The following is a 14,064-nucleotide window of genomic DNA, read 5'->3' on the forward strand; positions in this document are numbered from 1 at the left end:
ATTTATGTATGGTATGTTATAGGGAGGGGTAATACCACTGGCGGAGGACACTTCATGGTCCTTCTGGGGTAGTTTGTCCACCTTGGGGCCCCACCCTGCACTCAGCTCCCACCTGTGGCTCCTAGAAGCTGTCAGCATATGACAGTGGCCACACACTGGGAAACAGCTCCAACTGGCTAGCTAAACCAGGTGAGGGTAGCTAATGGGTCTCAAAGTTAGGGATTTCCCTTGTGTGCAAAGACAGGCTCTGGAGGATTGAGCGGATGAGACCAATAATCGGTCCAAAGGTCAAGAAGGCAGTTTCTGCATGTGCTGTAAAGGGAAGATAGGGCCAGATGGGGCTTGTCAGCCTGGGAAGGTAGCCCATCTAGGAGAAGGAAAACTCCAATCCTAAACCTTTGCTGCCTTGCAGGACATCTTTGGAGGAATAAAATGCTAAAGAGTAAACCCTACACAAATCCAGTGTGGAGTCCCTAAGACAATTAGGTGTTGCCTTGTTAGCCTCCTTCAGGCAACTCCTGCAGCCAAGTTGGTGGCAGACATATTCCTCTGTTTTCCTTTGGACCACATCAGGACAGCTCGGGACCTCCATACACATTGCCCAGGCTTGTGCCCCAGAGAGGTTACTTGGGTACTGCTAACACAGCGATTTGACTTCACCGCTGGTGGCGCACTCCATTGTCTCCCGAGACAGATGGATGGCAATAACATATGTATTTTTTCATGTTGTAAGTTGCCTTGAGCATGGGTTGAACAGTGTAAAGATGGCATACAAATGAATCTATGTGTCTATGTAATTCAGCCAGCTGTACGATATTCTGCATTTAGGCACTTCCTCATATTTCAAAGGCTACATTAAGACACAGCTATCAGTCCTTTATCTTTCACTGCTGTTTTCTGGTCTAGCACTCAGCAAAAACCTTTCAGACGGAGATTCTGGGGGACAAAAACACAAAAAACACAACCCCCTTTTTTGGCCTACAAGCTTTGTTTTCCTAACTTCCAATGAAGGAAGGGTACACTTCTTCAAAGACCCACAGGCTATTTCCTCTCACATGCTTTGATGTGGCATGGCCTAGGATGCTCAGCCTCATAGGAAATTGATAGTAGGGCTGAGTTCACAAGAATAAAAGCAGTCAAATTTTGTGCAAGAGTTCTTCAAGATACCCTGCTCACTCACCCCAACACCAATATCATGGTCAGTGAATTCCCAATGCAGGTCCTCAAGTCAACAGGGGGTGTGTCCCACTTAGAAAGGAGTTTCTCTTCTGGTGGACCCCTCATTCACATGAACAAGCTGGCACTGGTAGGTCTGGATGGCCATGCATAAGGAAAATCCACTGGGAAGATCCATTGGGCAAGATCTCATAGAAACATGGAATTGCATTGTTTGAAGAGACCCCAAGGGTCATCTAGGCCAATCCCATGCAATACAGGAATCACAGAATTGCAGGGTTTGAAGGGATTAACAGGGCCCTCTCATCTAATCACCTGCAATACAGGAATCACACTGAAGAATCTCTGACAGACAGCCATCTGACCTGTTTAAAAACCTCCAAGGAAGGAGAGCCCACAAATCTTCTGAGGGAGTCCATTCCATGGATAAATGGCTCTTACTATCAGGAGGTTCTTCCTAATGTTTAGTTCTTGCCATTTGAATTCATTGGTTTAAGTCCTACCCTCCAGAACAGTAGAAAACAAGCATGTTCCATCTTCTCTGTGATAGCCCTTCAGATATTTGAAGGTGGATAATAGATCTCCTCTCTGTCTTCCCTTCCCCAGGCACCTCTAGGTAACATTTCAGCAATTTGCATCAGCCTCCAATTATACCACCTGACTGCATAAGAAGAAGAACTGCTGGATCAAGCAAAAGGGGGCTTGTCTAGTTCTCACACTGGCTGATAAGATGCCCCAAATGGAAATCCCACAATCAGAACCTGAGCACAAATGCACTCTCCAGTTGTGTGCCCCACCATCTGGCGCAATGAGTATCAGGAACTGGCATGACCATAAGGAATGGTGGGAGGTTCCAGCTGGAGAATCCCTTAGGGAAGTCTCAGAAGAAGAGGGCTCATAGTCAGGGAAGGGGTGGTGGGATATGGAAGACAGGTCAGAGGATGAAGTCAGGGCAGAATGGTTGGGTGTTGAACAAGCAACAGGCTTGAGTGAGAGAGAGAAGGAAGAGGAAGAAAACACTACAGTTGTATGTCAGACAGCTAAAGGGGAGGTGGGAGCTGAGGTTGCAACAGATTCATATGAGCCTGCTGGTTCTGTTGTATACAACTCCCCACCCCACTTGTTCAGTGCTAGAAACTCAGATATATATAAGCTAGGCGTCAAATGGCTCCTTTAACCAGGGTTACGGTCGCCAAAACAGAATGCCTAGTTGCCATTCTAGGGCCAGATGGCTCAAAAGTCGCATTTTTCAATACGATTTTTTGGTTCCTGAAATTCACTCTGATTGCGCAGATAAAATATAATGGATATACTTCTACAGGATGCATTGCTAGTATGTGTCAAGATCCAAGGATCCCCAGGCATGCATCTCCAGATGGTGGAGACGGTCAGGTGCCATCCTAGCACCCAGGCATCTTCACTTGGTCTCAAGTAGCTGATAGCCAGGTGCACAAACACTGTTGCTAAGGACCTTTACATATAGCAGAACAATGAGGTTGCTGGGGCGGGAGGTTGCTGGGCACTCCCTGGTGGAATTTAAGACTGCAGGGAAAACAGCTGGACGTGGAGGAGACTTAAGAGGAAAGAGGGAGGACCAGATTGTCAGTTCTGGCAACTGCTTTACTTGGGCCAGTCTCGCTGTATGTTTCTCTGTTTGTATTCTGTTTCCTTGAATGAAGGATCAACTTTACTGCTTGCCTCTTGAGTCTCTGTGCTGACATGCAGCTGAACCAGCCCTGGCATTGAGCTAGACTGCCCCGGCATAAAAGTTTCTGCTTTCACAGTCATCCAGGTGAATGCACCTATCTAGTCCAGCATCCTGTTCTCACAGTGGCCAGCCAGATGCCCATTACAGGAAACCTGCAAGCAGGATTCAAGCACAAGAGCAACTCTTCCCCTCCTGCGATTTCCAGCAAATGTAATTCAGAAGCACTGGAGACAGAGCACAGCTGTCATGGGTAATGGCCACCAATAGTTCTCTCCTCCTACATGAATTTGTCCAGTCCTCTTTTAAAGCCATCGAAGTTGGTGGCCATCGCTGACTCCTCCAACATTCAACTTCATTGGATGCCCATCACCATGAATTGGTCTGGACAGGTCCCCTTTGGGCCTGATCCTGTAGGATGTTCTTCAGATGTTCTTATGAACTTGAAGGCGGCAGGGGTTTCCCCAACCCAATAACCCAACATGGAAACAGAGTGCTGCAAACCTGTTCGTTCAGCCTGTCAGTGTTATGAAATTATATATGTGTGTGTTTATGTGCATAGATCACATCACACCGCAAGAATTATAAACAGAAGGAAAGTAGAAATAACTGTGAGGCAAATGCATCTGAAACGGACGGAGCCAATTCGCTTCAAAGGCAAGCTGAGGGGGAATGAGAACCATATGGGGGGGACGTCTATTACAAGATGTGCATCTGTGCCAAGTGTGGTTGAGGGAAACTCTTGGACGGGGCAGGAGATTCTTCCCACAAACACATTTTTTAAACCCCAGAAGATGCAGGGAGCATGCCTGTGACAACCTCAGATGCCCGCGAGAGTTTGTGGAAATCCATAGAATTGTGGAACACAAGTCATCTAGTCCAATCTTCTGCAATGTAGGAAGCATGGCTAAAGAATCACAGAATTGTAAAGTAAGAAGAGATCCCTGAGGGCCATCCAGTCCAACCCCCTGAAATGCAGGAATCCCACTTAAATCTCCTCTCACTGGGGCGCTTCAACCTGTAACAGAGGAGCAACTGACTTAGCCCTAGCAGGGCCCATTTCAAAGGGTGCTGCTGGCCACATGTGAGCATCCCACCAGTTCCTTGATGAAGTGTTTCAAGATCAATGCAAAGGGAGCCTTAAAAACATGTGCTACACCAATCCTACACAGAATCATAGAATTGGGGGACCCCAAGGGTCACCCAGTCCAACTCCCCACAATGCTTGGTAGAACTAGAAACTAAGAATTACAGAGTGAGCCTTTGAGGGGGGATTTTGAAGAGGTGAATAGATTCTAGGTGACCATGGAGAGAGAGAGAGAGAGAGAGAGAGAGAGAGAGAGAGAGAGAAGAAAGATCCTGCCAGAGTTTGATGAAATTGAACACATTCCAAGGCCCTTGTTGCACCTGTCCACTACCCCACTGGAAGCCAATTTCATAGCTTCCCAAATAATGAAATCATATTTCATGGGCTACATTAATGTCCTGGGATATTATTTTAAAGCCCTTAACATAAAAGGGGAACAAATGGAAGGAGAGGCAGATTCAGGAGAGAGAAAAGTAAGTCCTTCTTCAGACAGTGCAGGGTTAAACTGTGGAACTCATTCCCCTAGGAGTCAGTGATGGTCATCCACTTGGGATGGCTTTAAGCGGGGCGTGCACATATTCTTGGAGGAGCAGAGGGTTACGAATGATTATTAGCTATGATGCCAATGAGTATGAATACCAGTTGCTGGAATCCCCAGGAAGGGAGAAGGCTGCTTTTGTGTTCAAATCCTGCCTGAAGTTTTCCCATGAGAGCATCTGGTCAGTCACTATGAGAACAGAATGCTGGACTAGATGGGCCACTGGCCTGATCCAGCAGCCAGACTCTTATGTTCTTCAATGGGCCACACCCTCACAAAGAACCAAGTTCGTTATATAATCAGAGCAATTAAAAAGAAGAAGAATTTAAGTTCCTAATTAAACTCAGATTCTCCCCCTTTCCCCCTCATTCTATGACTTTATTGCAAGAATTGGCACCCTTCTTAGCTGGGATGCAATGTTAAAATCATTTGCCTGGGTTTCCTTAGGAAGGTGGCCAAGAATTATGATCACATTCCCTTTAGAGTGGAGTAAGACCAGCTCTCTCTTCTCAACTCCCTAACAGACAAAAAAACTGAGAAGAGACTCTCCTCTGGTTCCAGGAAGTCATAGGATCATAGAACTGTAAGGTGTGGAGGTACCCCAAGGGTCATCTAGCTCCCCCCATGCAGGAATCAGAAATAAAGAATCTCCTACAGATGGCCATCCAACCGCTGCTCACAAAACTCCAATGTCGGGTGTAGATGACCCCTGGAGTCCCTCTACAATTCTAATTCAGCAGCAGCAGAACGAGACAGCTGATAATGTGTGTCCCACAGATACGTTTTTTGGGTGTGTGTTGTGTAATAAGAGAACCTGTGGCACAGAAGACATAAGTCAAACCTCTTCTCATACTTCAGAGAATTAGCTGTAGCCTCCAGCTCATGAAGGCCTCGTCTCTCTTGGAAACATTCCCAGGGCGGAGAGGAGAGGGGGTGGGAAACAGCTGATAATGCAAGATGGAGAGAATAATACCTTTGTAGGCTTTTGGCCCTGCCATCCTATGATCACCTTGGATATATGTGTAAATAAAAACATATACAGTGTCCTGAAGTCTCCACTGACCGTCCTTACAAATAAACCAAGCCTGGGTAAGCCTGGGAACCCCGGCCCAGAGTTTCCTATCACTTGGGAAACTGTGGTGGCTGCAACACTGGTGTTGGGTGTGGGATCATGTTTACTGGAGGAGAAGTGTGAGCCCTTTCAATCTATGGTCAGGTTGTCTATATGCGCAGATAAAACCACATATCTTAAAGACACCACTGTCTCTGCTGACCTTCGCCCCAACGAAACTCAACCTGGGTAATTGCTGGAACCCCTGGAGTCTCTCACGGCTCGGAGGTCAAGGAGGCATGTAACTATATATATGGGGCAGGGTGGGGGCACATAAATGAACTAAAGAAGCAAACTCAGGGTCTAACTCTGAGCATATTTTGTCTTACTGTGCCACTCACAATAAGGAGAGGCTATAGAATTCAGTGGGAAAGAGCCACAAGGAAGATGGGAAGTTGCTTTATGTAGAATTCAGCCCACTCTTTATTCGGGGTTCATCTAGCTCAGTGTTAACTGGGATTCTTTCGCTGCTATCCCTGCATTGTATGCAGCTGGACTACATGACCCCTGGGGGTCCCTTCCAACTCTACAATTCTATGAATAACAATAAAGACAATTAATTTTAGAGGATAAACTCTCTCCCAAGATTTGCACAAACAGTTTCAGGAAAAAGCCAAGCTGTGGCACTGAGCAGGAGGTGCCTTCCAGCCTGGGACCAGTTTACCTGTGAGATTTTGCCTTACCCTATAAATACCCACACAACCACTTCAAGCGGTGGAAGAAGCACTGTTACAGGTGCCACAAAATCCCTGTTCCAAATTTGCAAGAACTCAAATCATTTGGTGTTGCAGCACTTACGCTTTGGCACTCCCTACCTACTGATATCAAGTAGGTGCCTTCACTGTTCCCTTTTTGGTGCCTACAAAAACATTCAAGCCTGCCCAGACGCTTCGAAAGTTGATGTGAGTTTTGATCTGTTTTAATATTTTAACTTTTGTATCTTTTAAAGTCTTGTAACTCCTTTCCTGGATTTTTTTTTTTTTTTTTGTAAACTACCATGAGGTTGTTTTACAATTAAGAGGTGTAAAGCTTTTATGAAATGAATTTTAAAAAATAAGCCTGTACAAGGCCTGAATTTTGGACAAGCAGCTGAGATTTGTTGGAAAGTCAGCCTCATCCTTTAATGCATATAGACTGAGAGAGAACCTCGTCAGTTCTCCAAAACATGAAGAAATGTCAAGTTAAAAAATAAAAAAGGTTAGGAAAACCTCAGACATGCAACTAATTACAAAATTACTCAAATACTTGTCCAATTCAGCCCAAACTTGTCAGCAAAAGTGTCTTGGCAGGAGGAAGGCAATTGTGCAATTGCAACCGCTTGAGCTCAGGGCTGGGGAGTTAAGACATCAAGATCAGGCTCATAACGGAAAAAGGAGCTGCAAAATCAGAAGGCTGAACACGAAGCTGATCTTCATTCATCCACCAGTAAAATAAGAAAAAACTTGACGGTCTTGAGGATCACAAAGGAGTGGCACAGAGGAAGACAGACCAGGAAATATGTGTCAGTGTTCTTAGAAGATGAAAAACCCATTGCATGCAATGCTTCTGAATTGCAGCTGCTGGAAACAAAAAGAGGAGAGAGTTGTTGTTGTGCTTGGATCCTGCTTTCAGGTTTCCTTTTGGGGCATTTGGTTGGCCACTGTTAGGACAGGATGCTGGACTACATGGGCTATTGGCCTGATCCAGCTTACGTTCTTGTCCTTACATTTTCATATTCTGCAGATTAAGCACTTCTTGGATTTGCTCCGGAAATAACATGAGTGCACAAAACCCTGCAGTGAATAAGGAGTGATGTGAATGAAGACTATAGATTCATAGAATTGTTGAGTTGGAAGGAACTCTAGGGTCGTCTAGCCCAGTGTTTCCCAACCAAGGGCCATATGGCCCCCTGGAGGAACCCAGGATATTCGGGGGGGGGGGCGGGGAGGAGAGAGACAGGTGAAAATTGCACAAATGGGAGGCCACAGCATGAGGCTAAGGCACCACAGAGGGAAGCGAGAGGGGTGTGTGTGTCATTTTTTAAAAATCCTGATTGACTGGCTATCCGCTTGGCCAATCACAAGTGAGTAAGGGGATAGCCCACCAGGGCCTAGTACTCCTTTTTACCATGTGCATTTTCTTGGAGCAGTCCTGGTTTGTTTACAGCAGGAGAGGGTGATTACTGAGGCTCCCATTTTGACAGGTAGAGCTCATGATCCAGAACCCCCAGGTCAGGTAAGTGCAGTGGTAGGGTGGCAATGGGAGAGCTAGAGCTGCTTGTTACTGCCACCAGTGCTGGGCCCAGTGGCAGCCTGGGCCTGAATCTGGGCCTGAGGTGCAATCCACCTCAGCACCTAGTGGATCAGGGCCTTCAGATGTTGTCAAGCCAGGTGTCTCCCATCCTGTATGCGTGCATCTAGTTATTTCTACCCTAGTGGGGAACCTGATATTTACCTATATTGAAACCAGTTTGCTAATCAATACACAAAAGATAGAAGTGTCTGAGGTCAGTGTGGGTAAACTCTGGGCCTCTCGACATTGCTGAACAACTCCTATAAGAACATAAGAAGAATCTGCTGGATCAGGTTAATGGTCCATCTAATATAGCATCCTATTCTCACAGTAGCCAGTCAGATGCCTGTGGGAAGACAGCAAGCACAATAGAGCACAACAGCCCTAACCGCTCCTGTGGTTTCCAGCAACTGGTATTCAGAAGCATTGCTGCCTCTGGCCTTTAAGGCAGAGCACAGTTATAGTGGTTAGTAGCCATCCATAGCTCTCTCCTCCTTCATGAATTTGTCCAATCCTCTTTTAAAGCCATCCAATTTGGTGACCATCACTGCCTCCTATGGGATCAAGTTCCACAGTTTAACAACTATTTATCAAATAGAAGTCCTTTCTTTTATCTGCCCTGAATCTTATAACCTTCACTGGAGTTCTATTGTTAGAAGAGAGGAAATATTTCTTTCTCTCCACTTTCTCCATGCCATGCATAATTTTATAAACTTCCATCATGACAACTCCTGATTGCCTTATCTTAACTAAAAAATCCCAAATGCTGCAAACTTTCTTCGTGGGGGAAATCATCCCACCCCCCTGCTCATTTGATCTGCCTTTTTCTTTTCCAACTCTACAGTATCCCTTTTGAGGTTCGGTGACCAGTATGGTCCAGTATACCTGAAGGAGCGTCTCCACCCCCATCGTTCTGCCCGGACGCTGAGGTCCAGCGCCGAGGGCCTTCTGGCGGTTCCCTCATTGCGAGAAGCAAAGCTACAGGAAATCAGGCAGAGGGCCTTCTCGGTAGTGGCGCCCGCCCTGTGGAACGCCCTCCCATGAGATGTCAAAGCGATAAACAACTACCTGACATTTAGAAGACATCTTAAGGCAGCCCTGTTCAGGGAAGTTTTTAACGTGTGATATTTTAGTGTATTTTTGGTTTCTATGGAAGCCGCCCAGAGTGGCTGGGGAGGCCCAGCCAGATGGGCAGGGTATAAATAATAAATTATTATTATTATGGACGACGGTATATTCCAAATGCAGTCACACCATAGATTTGTATAATGGCATTATGATACTGTCCACTGGCAATGCTGCCAACCCTACTGGGATTGTCCCAGGGAACCATTCCTGAACCTCAGTTCCAGCACCAGTCATTGCTCTACTGACTCTCAGCACGACTGCAAACCCTGAAAATCTCCTGCCCTTTTGCAGCAGGTTGCAGCTTGCAAGGATAGAGGTTTATTTCTCCAGCTCTCTCTTCACCTGTGAGCCACAAACAAAATATGAAGCAAAAAACCTGCTGACAGAAGGATTAGTCATCCCAGCCAGTGTTCAACTATGCTAGAAGTAGCCAGAAGTCTTTTTTAAAAAGTCTGAGACATGAAGAAAAATCTTCCCTTCCTATAAATCTGTTTTCCCTGCAATGTCGAATTAATGTCACATATTTTCTTCTTTAATTACGTGTTCATGCTTCCACGGTATCTTGCAGAGAATTGCTGCTCTGCTTGGCGCAGTCCCTTGGCGCAGATTACCATCTATGTCTGGAGATGGCTGGGCGCCCCTTTTTGAATCAAGATGCTGGGCTTAGCCTTTTGAAACGGCACTGGTTTTAACAAATTTCAAAACCGCACCTATGAAACACTCTGGACAAAGAACATGAAAATCTAAGTAGAGCCCGATGGATCAGGTCAATGGCCTTTCCACTCCCTCTATAGCAGACACTCACAGTAAGGTCACTGTTGTTTCTCCTTACATCATTTACTCTGTTATCAACTGGTTGGGCACTGCTTTTGTTTGGGTGAAGACAAAGGCAAAGTAGGGGGGCAGAACATTTCCGCCTTCTCTGTCACCCAATAGCATTTTTCTTTCCCTGCTAAAAACAAGATTATAATACACCTCAACTTCATAAACATCTGGACAGGCTTGTCTAAACAAGAATGTTTTTAGCAGGCACAAAAAACAATACAGTGAATGTACCTGCCTGGTGTCAATAGGCAGGGAGTTCCAAAGTCTAGGCGCTGGCAGACTAAACAAATGTGGGATGGGCTATGTGGTGCCTGTAACAGCACTAATTCTGCCCTTTTTTTTGGCTCTTCTCTCTTTAGAGAATGATGCCAACCCCTCCATCACAAACAGAAATCCAGTCTAGTTACTAGTGGACACCAGGTTATTTATTGCCCTTTATTGGAAATTTCATGGTGTTTTACCATGTGAAGTACGTTCTGATAACGTCTGGGACATCGCTTCATCAGAGGGCTTGACCAGACACAGATATAGGGTGGTCTGGGGAAGAGGCTAAAATTGACCTTTTTGATGCAGATTGCTTTCCGTTCTTAGAATATATCTGCAGGGAGGGATCTTCCCATATCCGTCCAGCTTCCCCCTCTCTCGTAACACTAGAGCTTGAATGTTTGGAGATTCAGGACAGATAAAATGAAGGACTTCTTTAGTTAAACTATGGAACACCCTCCTGCAGGAGGAGGTGATGGCACTAAATTGGATGGCTTGAAAAGAGGATTAGACAAATTCATGAAGGAGAGTGCTACTAGCTATGAGGGGCATTGGCCTGATCCACAAGGCTCTTCCGTTTGCTGGTTTCCCACAACGGGAATCTGGCTGGCTACTGTGAGAACAGGTTGCTGGACTAGATGAGCCACTGGCCTGATCCAGCAGACTATTCTTATGTTCTTAAGTGTTCTGCATTAAGTGTTAGAAAATGGAACAGAAACACAGCTGTTGAACTGCAGCTTGGATTGTTGAACTTTAATAGTGTGGCATTGAGGGTTTTTTTTTTTTTAAAAAAAAGAGTGCTGTGGTATATAAAAATAAACTCTTAATTCTAGCCAAGAGCCCTCTGGGTATTTTGTTGAAACACATGAGTCTGCATATGTTAGAACTGTGGCAATATCTGTCAGCTGCGTAACAGACAGAGCTCTGTTTGGATTCCCACCTCAACGCCTGCAGGGGAAGGCAGAACCGTGCGCGATAGATAGTTGTGGTGCAGCCTTTAACGCAAGCCGAAAAGAAGGATCCCGTTAAGCATGCTTCACCCCGCCTATGAACTATGAGCTGCAGGTTGCTTGCAACCTGAGCGCCTTTTAGTTTGCATGATTTCAACTTTATGTGTTTGATGGACAGCCAGTTGAAATAGCACAAATTAAGTGTGCAGAAAGCTTAGGAGCTCTTTTTGCGCAGGGTTCTCCAGGTGTGGAAAGAGCTTAGAAGCTCTCCACCTTGCTTGGTGGACTCTGGGAGGATCTCACAGAGCTGTCTTGAGTTTCTTGCCAGAACCTCCAACAAAGGAGAGACCACCACCTGAAAGCCATCTAGATTGGTGGCCATCATAGCTTCCTGTGGGAGTGAGTTCCATAGTATGCACTGTGTGAAGAAGGATCTTCTTTTATGTGTTCTGAGGCACTCTTAAGAGTTTAAGCTGAAGCCCACAAAAAGATGAATGCTGTGAATTCTGAAAGGCAACAATCAGAGACTGTGCCCTAAGGGCTCTTGCATTCCTTCCCTGAGGAGCAGCTTTCAGAGAGAGGTGCCTGGCCTCAGATGGCTGAGTCAAAGGCAGGTGGGATGGAGCACATGATCTTAGGAAATCTTCCTGTTTAGGGAAAGATCCTTCGTATAGTGGCTCAGAAGAATCATAGAGTTGTAAGGGAACCCAACCCCCTGCAATGCCTGACTGCTGGCTGTGAAGTGTGTTGAAATGCAACATTAAAACAGAAAAGGTAAAGATTCTCTCTCACCCTCTGATCCTTCGCTGTTCTTGCTCCGCTTATTCCTCCGGACACGGCGGCTTCCTTCCCCGAAAAAAGGCCTTTCTTCAGGCGAGAAGAACTTCAGCAATGCCACCTGGAAGACAAGGGGTCATAAGTTCCACCTTTGGGGCTGAAACACACATAAAAAAGCAGCTGGCAAAAGGGACAATGCCACACAGTAAACACTGCCTATGGCCTTCTTTATATGAATGTAAGAAGAGCCATGCTGGATGAGCCCAATGGGCCAACAGGTCCTGTATCCTGTCCTCACAGGGGTAGTTCTGATGCTCCAATGGAAAATCCATAAGCAGGATTCATGCACAAAAGCATTCTCCCCTCCAGCTGTTTCTAGCAAGTGGTATTCAGAATTCTGGCTGCCTCAGACTGTGGAGACATAGTCATTGTGATAGCAGCCCTAAATAGCCCTCTTCTCATCTAATCCTCTTCTAAAGCTATATAGTTGGTGGCCATCTCTCCCTCCTGTTTCTGGGCCCTTCATCATCTTGGTCGCCCTCCTCTGCCCACCTTCCAGTTTATCAATATCCACCCCACCAAGTGGGGTGCCGGGCAGACTCTGCCCAATGCTAAATGGAGCAGTACTATCACTTCCCTTTATCTGGACACTCAACTTCTGCTGATTCAGTCCAGAATTGCATAATAGCCTTTTTTGATGCTGCATCACACCGTTGGCTCACATTAAGCTTGGTGTTTCCTAAGACCCCCCCAGATCCTTTTCACATTGTCAAGCCAGGTGTCCTCAATCCTATATGTGTGTGTCTGGTTATTCCTGCCTAAGTGGAGAACCTGATATTTACCCATATTGAAATTAATACATCTTCGACTAGTTTGCTAATCAAAATACAAAAGACGGATGTGTCCATCCAAAGACAGGCCTGGGGGTATTTTGCATTGTCTGGCAATGTGAGGAACCTGTGGGCCTCTGGGTGTTGCTTATGTTCTTATAAGAACATGACCTGCTGAATCAGGCCAAAGTTGCCCCATGTAGTCTAGTCCCTGGTCTCACAGGGGCCAACCAGATGCCTATGGGAAACCAGCAAGCAGGACTTGAGCACAAGAACCCTCTCCCCTTGTGCATTTTCCAGTACCTGGCACTGAGAAGCATTGCTGCCTCAGACTGTAGAGGCAGAGCATAGCCATTGTGGCTACTAGCCCTTGATACCCCTCTCCTCCATGAATTTGATGACACCTGCAAATCTGATGAGCATCTCATAATTATATATATATATATATATATGCTTTCGTAGATATATATATGAGCACTCTGGATTCTTTGGCAGACACGTTCTTTGCAACAGCACAGATTACAATTTAGTGCATTGTAGGCTGTAAACTCATTACCCAGGTGCTGAGGCCGGTATAAAGTTTCAAAAAGGCGAGGATACCTCAATGCCGAGGAATGTGGGATCCCCTAAGGGAGGTCACTACACCCCAGATTTTACTTCTCATCCTACACCTGCCTTGAGTTGCAATACCCAAGGGACTTTACAGGTGGAGAAACAGCTTTTCTCTAAAAGAACGTCAATATTCTAGAAATCTGTTCAGGCTAACACCTCTAATATGTTAGGATATCGTATACCCATGTAACCTAAAACATTTCTGGTTTGTTATCTAAAATATGTTATTCCAGAGAATGACCAAGAAACAGTGTTTATCCTCATAACTGCTGATATTATAATAGTTAAAAAATTGAAAAAGAAGTGTATCTCCTACTGTATCTGAATACTGTAACTTCCTACAAAAATACATATAAGCCAGGTTTACAGGGAAGAATGTATTTTTAAAAAACGTTTTGAATCAGAAGTTCAATGGTAATGTGCAACCTTATGCTGTAATAAGTAACAAAAGAATAGCAGCTTTCAAGGTCACCATGATCCAGAATTTGTCTTTCACTTTACATAACAGAGAACAGATTGGATGGTTGTTGCAGCATTATTATTGTGGCAGAGGACAGGGTAGCAATCATACACAAGGAAGCAATTACACCCAGAAAACTTTGACGAGTAAGTGGTGTGATAGCTGTTTGCAATGGGAAGCAATCACAACTCCACCATCCCAGTGGAATGAAGAAGTTGCCAGGGGCAACACTTTCACTGGACTCTCGGAAGATTTGCAAGAAGAGAACCCAAATCTCTTCCCGAGAGACACAGTCGATGCACCCCAGGGGTGCCCCTCAGTAGCAAACCT

General features: G+C 45.5%; 1 protein-coding gene across 6 annotated transcripts in view; it reads right to left on the bottom strand.

Moving 5' to 3' along the window:
* The window catches only part of EDA (ectodysplasin A), a 52,541-nt gene that overhangs the window by 10,792 nt on the left and 27,685 nt on the right, over positions 1 to 14,064 (bottom strand). For 5 of the 6 annotated variants that reach the window (XM_077922124.1, XM_077922123.1, XM_077922122.1 and 2 more), the window contains exon 2: positions 11,848 to 11,956. In XM_077922124.1, coding sequence (XP_077778250.1) covers positions 11,848 to 11,956 — 109 coding nt within the window. The remainder of the gene's footprint in view (positions 1 to 11,847; positions 11,957 to 14,064) is intronic. The other variant, XM_028714932.2, reaches the window with a different exon arrangement.

The sequence above is a fragment of the Podarcis muralis genome, chromosome Z (assembly GCF_964188315.1).
Source record: "Podarcis muralis chromosome Z, rPodMur119.hap1.1, whole genome shotgun sequence".
Lineage (NCBI taxonomy): Eukaryota > Metazoa > Chordata > Lepidosauria > Squamata > Lacertidae > Podarcis > Podarcis muralis.